Source organism: Cyclopterus lumpus, chromosome 7 (genome assembly GCF_009769545.1).
Source record: "Cyclopterus lumpus isolate fCycLum1 chromosome 7, fCycLum1.pri, whole genome shotgun sequence".
NCBI lineage: Eukaryota > Metazoa > Chordata > Actinopteri > Perciformes > Cyclopteridae > Cyclopterus > Cyclopterus lumpus.
Window position 1 is genome coordinate 15991474 of NC_046972.1, and position 8345 is coordinate 15999818.

The 8345-nt window shown below is 38.9% G+C and overlaps 1 protein-coding gene across 1 annotated transcript; it reads right to left on the reverse strand.

The window, feature by feature from the left end:
- Positions 1-2276: 2276 nt before the first annotated feature.
- Positions 2277-7374, reverse strand: hsd17b10 (hydroxysteroid (17-beta) dehydrogenase 10). The gene is made up of 6 exons (XM_034536595.1): positions 7290-7374; positions 6094-6258; positions 5275-5439; positions 4672-4800; positions 4471-4579; positions 2277-3849 (listed from the first exon to the last, which is right to left on the reverse strand). The coding sequence occupies exons 1-6, from the start codon at positions 7311-7313 to the stop codon at positions 3659-3661; spliced, it is 783 nt and encodes a 260-aa protein (XP_034392486.1). The 5' UTR covers positions 7314-7374; the 3' UTR covers positions 2277-3658.
- Positions 7375-8345: the final 971 nt, after the last annotated feature.

Sequence of the window (8345 nt, forward strand, 5' to 3'; positions counted from 1 at the left end):
GTGATGTTTCCTCCTTCCTTTCCTTTAGCGACGAGGATCTCTGCATTGATGAGACCAGTGTTTCTGGCCCACAGTGCTGGTGAAAGGATGATCAATCAATAGTTATTATTACCTGGACTTGCTTCACTGGGATGAGATACCCAGTCCAACTGGTCCGTGACTGAGGTGTAACAATTTTATACAACAAACTTTGTATATGGATTCAACCAAGATTTTAAGCATCAGAATTGTCTACTCTAACATTCTTACGACGGCTTATTAAGGTCACTGAAGGAAAGAAAAACAATATTATTATTACAGATTATCGGGCAATATTCAGAGAACAAACCTCAAAGAACAAAGTCACACACTTAGGGAGGTTAGAGTGGCAGATAAAAAAACTGAAAAAAGAATAACCTTTTAGATTGGAAGAATGAAAGAATATATTCTGAAAGATAGTATAGTTTATGTCTAAATGTGACACAATGAAAGATATAATTTCATTACCAAAGTTAGAATTTAAAGAAAATAATATGAGTCACCAGTCACAAAAGTTTATATAACAAATATTGAGTTAATTGTTTGAGTTATGGAGAGCTAAGACCATAAAAGTGTACATTTATTAATTAATTATTGATTTCAATGTATTTTCTTAAAGACACCAGTACTTTTAATGATGTCATGTGAAGGGAGGTGGCTGGTGACTAATGTTAAGTAACTAAGTACATTTACCCAAGTACTGTGAGTGCAGTTTTGAGATACATTTCTATTCTCTGCTAATTGATGCTTCTATGCCACTACAATTATTTCATATCTTTGGTTACGCTGCAGACATAAATAAAAAATATAATCAATGACAATTGATTATATTTTTTAAGATATTTTTAATTATATTATATAATTATTTTATTATAGATTATAATGCAACTGTATTGATCTCCAGGAGGAAATATAAAATAGTCGAAATGAGCTCCACCTCTACCAGCTACAACATTAAAGTGATGAAGACATGAATGCATCAATAATTACATTCTGCATAATGAGTACTTTTACCTCTGATACTTTAAGTAGATTGTGATGTTAATACAATTTGACTGCATGGCTTTTATTTGTAACAGAATATTTCTACACAGTGACTCATAACTCTTGAAGCGATACGAGATGTGATGAAACTGTTTCTCATCTACTTCAAAGTTTAACTGACCGACTGAAAAAATAACATAGTAAAAAAAGAGTGACAGAAATAGAAAGTCAGCGTACTCACTAAAATAAAAGAAGATCAAAGTGTGACGAATGTTCATGTTTGAGGCTCTGGTGGTTTAACGCACCTCTCTTCAGCTTTCACTGTCAAACCGGGAAGTGCTCACTTCTCTAAGTGATGAAGCCCCGCCTCCACATCAGTCTCTACTTTACGCCCTTCCTCATTCTTTTTCCCCTCTGCAGTCAATTAACTGTAAATTTATGTATGATTGTACATTATAACTGTGTTTGTTTGTAACTTGATGCAGCAATTGTTTTCTAAAAATCTCCGTCTTTTTAAAAGACACAATATGCAGCAATTTTCAAAAGAAAAACAATGAATAGACCTATACAAAAAGAATCCCTCTCAATCATCACTTATGAACCACTACAATTGTGTGACGAGAGACTCCGCCCTCTGCCTGTATTTTCTCTTTTCTTCTTTCTTTGCCATGTTCGGGACTCTTCTCATCTGCAAAGAGCATTAAGACCCCACCAGACAATAACCAGGGTGTGCATCCCGTACTCATTCCCAGTCAAACACAGACACGTAAATGGAGTGTGTGCCATGTGTAAATTGCACGTAAAAGTAGCATAAAATAAAAAAAACTAAAGTAAAGCACAAGTACCTCAAATGTATACTTAAGCCTGTTATAGGCTACAGTATTTGAGTAAATGTACCTTTAAACCACTGTTTGATTAGTGGTGCATTAGTATGCACATCACTTCAACAAAGTCACTAAAGCTATACAATACATTTGAGTGGAGTAGAAGTATAAAGTACCACAACGTGGAAGGTTAAGTCCCTCGAAATTGAAATTTGAACAAATTATACAAGTTACATTCCATCCCTGGTGACATGATGCTGACGTTCTGCTCTACAGCAACTGCATGACCCATTGCATGATGGGAAACGCCTGGCTGTCGCCACATCAGAGAGCTGATTGGCTCTTAGATTTGACAACAAACACCACGTTTTAAAATCCATATTTTTCTGTGTAGTTGTAATATTGTCGGCGGTTAGGCTCAGGTTTAATCTAAAGACATATCTTGTGTGATTGATAATAATAAAGCTTATTTATATAACACACATACAAACGAGTACCAATGTGTTTCACAGGCAGACATAAAAAAGAACAAAGGACAGCACACAATGCAGATACACACACATTTCTACATAAATATATATTTATGAACACATCCTTCAGATTAGATCTAACAGGATGTAACTGTTTCTTTTGACCTCCTGTGGATTCTTTAAAGGCAGCTGCAAACAAAATGGTAAATGGGACAGCTTGCAGCAACATATCACGTTACCTTGATGATTTATTAGTAGTATTAGTTGCATTGCTATTAGCATTGACAATACCATTACTGCTTGTATTATTATTCCATTACATCCATTGTTGCTTTTGGTAGTCGTAACTTTCCTCATGCCTACTATGGCATTGAAATTGAAGTGTGTAATATAGTAATTCCTCTGACTTCATGTTTTTATAGACCCTCTTAAGTCCTTAATGTTAATGTTAAATATTACATTATGTGCCTTCCTATTTTTGTTTGGTAACCCTGTGATTTGTGGGTAATACCTTGAGGCAAAGTCTGTAAAAATGCTGACCTACAGAGTGTCCATAAAGGGTTCAAAACTCAAAGTCCGTGAGTGTGGATCTCCTTGTTTGACTTGATTTTTTTATTTATTATTATTTAAATGTATGCATTTCTTTTCTGTAAACTTTATGTGTTTGTGTTCCATAAGCACCACTATGTACATTATTCTGCTCTCTTAATGCTTTTTGCACTGAACTGCATTGCGTTGTCTCAGAACTTGTACTCAACAACAATAAAGTTGAATGAAATCCAAACAATTTTAAATACACACGGCGCAGGTATTAAAGATGTGTCTTTGGCACCAACATTCCAGTTGCTGCCACTGAATCTTTAATTTAATGTGATTCAGGGGAATTGCTGCATTACCAAGATTTCTCGTATTTTGATTTTTTTGTTCGGTACAAACACAATTTGTTATTTAAATAGTTATCTGAAGTTACCAAAAAAAAGAAAAAGAAAAAGAAAAGAATCGGATGAGGTGATTTTTAAAAATCTAACTTGTCCTATCAGGAAGATCTGAAAGATGCTGTCGGGGAATACAATTCTAGACAAAGAAAACCTTAGAAGATAATCAAACCCATCTGGAGGTTTATTATAATCTGAATTAGTTTACAAAACGACAAAAGTGGAGTGCACAAATGACTGCAATGCTCTGAATGATGTACAGATATTTGACACACTTTCTCTCACACTGTATGCAGCTTTCTCCAACGTAATTGCAACAGGCAGCCCCACACACGAACACTCAGACATAAAAATGTTCTCTTAAATCGATGACGGTGATGATCAACACCTTTAGTTAACGTGGACACACGGACACACACCATCTGTCTCAGGGCTGCATACGAATGGCTCCGTCCAGTCTGATGACCTCGCCGTTAATCATGGGGTTCTCAGCCAGCGATGTCACCAGGTGGGCAAACTCCGCGGGGTGTCCCAGGCGAGAGGGAAAGGGCACCTGGCGGGCGAGAAAGGAGCGCACCTTCTCTGGGAGACCAGCCAGGAGGGGAGTGGAGAACAGACCTACAGGAATAAAGAGAGACAACATTGAGATTTAAACACCAAGGAAACCCCCCCCAATTGGTGTTCAGATCTTAAGTTAACTCGGATCATTCACTGAACTAAAAGTACCATTACAACAATGTAAAATACTCCATTACAACGCAACGGAGAGGTGTGTTAGACAAGGACGGTGTGTCTGCGTTGCTCCGCCGCTGTGGGGGAGGAGATCTCGATAAGGCATCTGAAGCGTTGTGGTTTCTGTTTCAAGTCAGACTGGTATTTGTATTGTTGACCAGTCACACTCCAGCAGGCTTTGGTTGACTGCAGCTAAACAGTCCCCGTGGAGCGTGAAGAGGCGGAACACATCGGACAAAATGTAATATTGGAACCCGCCAGCAATAGTGTGACAATGATGATGATTTAGCTTTTTATTGGTTTAAAATCAGCATGTAAGCTGCCTACTTGTGAAACAAACAAGTAGATACACGTTGTCTCAACTCCAGTCTCGCATCTCAGTGTAATACAGAAATGTTTGTAATGTTCCCTCCTCAGTTCAACTTATATCCTTCATATACCCCCTAAAACGGGGGTATATGAACCGAACCCAGACTTTCTGTGAACCGTTTCACTTCTCACACTGACCTGGTGCTATGGTGATGACTCTGATGCCCATGGGGGCCAGATCTCGTGCAATGGGGAGGGTCATTCCAACGATACCACCTTTAGAGGCCGAATATGCCGCCTGGCCGACCTGGAGAGGAAACGGAGAGCACAAAAGAAAGTTGAGAAATGGCTCGTCCACTCAGTCGTTTTTTTAATGCTTTTTATTTTGTTTCAAATGACCTGTCCATCAAAGGCTGCCACGCTGGCTGTGTTAATGATGCAGCCTCTGTGTCCATCTGCATCAGGCTCGTTCTTCCCCATCTCACCCACAGCAAGACGAATCACATTAAAGGTTCCTGCGATGTTCACCTGCAGAAAACACACCAAAGGTGAAAGGGTTCATTTAGAGCCCTGAAGTAAAAGCACTGTGAAAATATGTAGTAACCACCCTGCATTCAAAACCTTAATTACAAAACTTGTGCAGTCCATCTTTTTTTTTTACCATCATATATGATGATTCTGTATTAATGTGCATGTTGCATTTAACGTATGTAGATGTTTGCAGTTCTGATCACTTTAACTCCTTTATATGCTGTTGGGTAGTTACATCTGCAGTAATGCATCATATTCAATAAGATCATCATGTTTGTGGAGTCGCTGTCCTGCCAGAACCACGAATGTTGTGTAAAAATCAAATAACCAAGTAAAGTACAAGTACTTTCAATGTGTCCATAAGTCCAGAGCTTGAGCTTAGTTACATTCCTCCACTGGAACTGTCATATAGCTGCAACTGGGATTTATTTTTCTACTGATGTTGTATGCTCATTGCGCGTGCATCCTTACATTGATCACACGCTGGAAGTCCTCCAGGCTGTGAGGAAGGTCCTTCTTAAAGTTATACGTTTTAACGGCGACAGCAATGCCGGCACAATTAACGGCCAAGTCCAGCTTCCCAAACTTCTCTCTGGCCAGGAACACAGCTGCCTGCACCTCTGCTTCAGACGTCACCTGAGAAATGAGAAGGCTGTAAGTAAATATAAATACCACCAAGCATACATGTGTAAATACATTGATACCAGTTATTTGGTTCAATTTGCATCCAGCAACTAGAGAGAAATCTGGTATAAATGATTTGGATGGTCACATGTACCACATGCATTATGTTGTATGATGTGTTAGTGTCATCTGCTGAGCTGAAAGCATACATTTAGAGCTCCAATTACAGCTGCAGCCTTGATCTGTATTTAGTTTCTCTTATCGTTACAAGTTCATTTAGTACACATTTCCACATGTTTCCAGATGTGATATCTTCCCATAAAAACGTTATTATCCTTATAGTTTTCATGAAATCAAATGCAGTTTTTCCTGAATATGTTATGGCTTTTCATCAAAAGCGTCTAAGTGTGTTTACATACTGTAATTACCAGTATATAAAGTAGTTTTTATTGCCAGTGGCAGAGTCCACCTTAACCACACTGGATTCAAGTTATTTCCCTATAGAAGAGATTACAAGGAAACAATTCAATGGTGTTAGAATTATTCTGTTTTATCTATCAAAATAATAAGGCAAGATGCAAACAATCAGTACAGCCGAGTCATTACTTTTTAACTGTAATGTATATGCCTATTAAGTGATAGAGCGTTGTGAGTTCATGGACTCACGTCTGCCGGAGCGAAGGCACAGCGGTCCCCCAGACTGGCTGCCAGAGCTGGTCCATCAGAGGAGGGCAGGTCCAGGATCACAGCAGACGCTCCGTTCTGGATCAGACGCTCCACAGTGGCCCGGCCCAAACCAGACGCACCCCCCGTCACCAAGCCAACCATACCCTACGCAATACGCACACACATGGACAGGGGCGGACCCGAGGGTGCCGGGTAGAACAGGAAATAAGGAAAAAAACAGGGAAGAAACATGGGTCACTGACAGAAATGGATGAAAGAAATATCAAAACTGCTGATTAATTAAAAAAAGCAGAGGCATCATTTAGGAAATAAAGATTATTATTACTCAAGTGGTTTGAAAAAAAAAAATCACGTGACTACATTTTCACTAAAACCCAGCTCCTAAATTATAATATGCTGCTTTTTTGTTTGGCTCACCTTGGGCTTTTGGAAATAATGGACATTTCTACTAGTTTCTGACATTTTCTCTTAGCCTTTAAAGAAAATAATTACGTTGGCTAAAACAGCCCTAATTGATAGTAAAAGAAGTTCAACAATAATTATCTCCACCAGAAGGATTATGCGCTTGTGAGTGAGTGTGCACCTCAGTGTCAACGGCAAATCTCACATTGTGCATACTATTTTAGGTGTCCGATTATGGATTCAAGGTCTATGCGGTGAAAACTTATTTTAGTGCCTGCTGACTCACTCACTCCTCACCAGACCTCCACCGGTAGTGATAACACAGCTCAGTGAGCTCACTTTAAATGCCTCTAAGATCTAGTGGGGTATGAGTATAAAGAAGTACTCAAGTTAAGTCAAAGTACCTCGAATTTGTACATACATAGAGCCCTTGAGAAGATGTAGTTGGTTACTTTACTAAACTATCTGCAAGGCCAGAAAGCACCAATGACAGGGACCAACGACATTGTGTGGGTGCTTTGGGTGGAATAGCCCTTTACACTCGGTCTCAAAGGTCAGTGTAACCGAGAAGACAAAGGTGAACAAACACGCTGCAGGACTCATTGATTCCCATATGTTGGCTAGACAATGAAACTTCGTACTTACGAGAAAAACTAATTAACAGGAAGAACAATGAACACACAACTAACAGGAGTGTAACGCATCCTATTCTCTCGGAGTAAGTCATGTCGTTAAGTGTTGCAGTGTGAAGATGTATCCTTTTCTTTCCTCACCTTGACACACCGAATATTCGCCATGTTGGTTTATGGATGGACGGTCTTCTTCTTCTTCTTCTTCTTTTTTAGTGTTTACTCAGGGTTGTTAAACCAGTTTAGGAGATGCATTACCGCCACCAGCTGGACTGGAGGGTGCAACAAGAGATTTTGCAGGAAAAAATACAACAACTATACTTAAATCCTCTTTTTTTAAAAACGTAATGTCACCGTACAGGGCTATATGGTAAGGGGTCCATAATAAAGCCAATAGCCCTGTTGGGGAGACGGTCTAGTATTCTTAAGCCCCATGGCGCCCAATTGGGCGCCTATTTACACATCATAGTTAGACGGTGTAAAATCTTACAATAAACATGAGCAAATATATTGATGTTATACATCAAATTAAACAAGAGAACTTGGGCTACAAGACTCAGTACGCCATTTCCACACAACTCAAACACCAACTGAAAGAATTATGAAAATATCATAATCATCATTTTGTCAGGAGTCAACCCACTCAGCACTAGAAACCCGTATCTCGGTGCTATTAGAAAAGGCCAGATAGCAAAAAGCAAGAGGACTCCACACAGATTCTAAATGTCTTTTCAAAATCCTTCTGCACCAAAGCATCTCTGAAATATGAGCCAAAGAACACAGCAATATGAATCGATTTAGCGCTTAGTCACAAATGTTGCTTATTTTTGGCTTTTAAAAAAAAGAAAAAATCATTTTTCGTCTTCTAATCAACAAAGACTGCTATATTTGGATGTATTCAACACCATAACTAATATAAAAAGTGAAATATATGGTTTGGTAAATGAGGAAATTCAAATTGCCCAAATGCCCATTTTGCCTAATTTATCTGTACTAAAACCTCTAACTTTGTTCTGCTTTACTTTCTCAAAGTAAAACTTTGCAGAGAGATAGATGTTACGCCCCACCCACTTCGGTCTGATTTGACCAATTTGTGAGCGTTTAGGAAAACGCCTCCTCTGGAACGTGCAGAGCCGTATATAGATTAAAAGGCTCTGGGATATAAAGGATGCTGTCCAATCACAGCCACTCTGCTGCTCA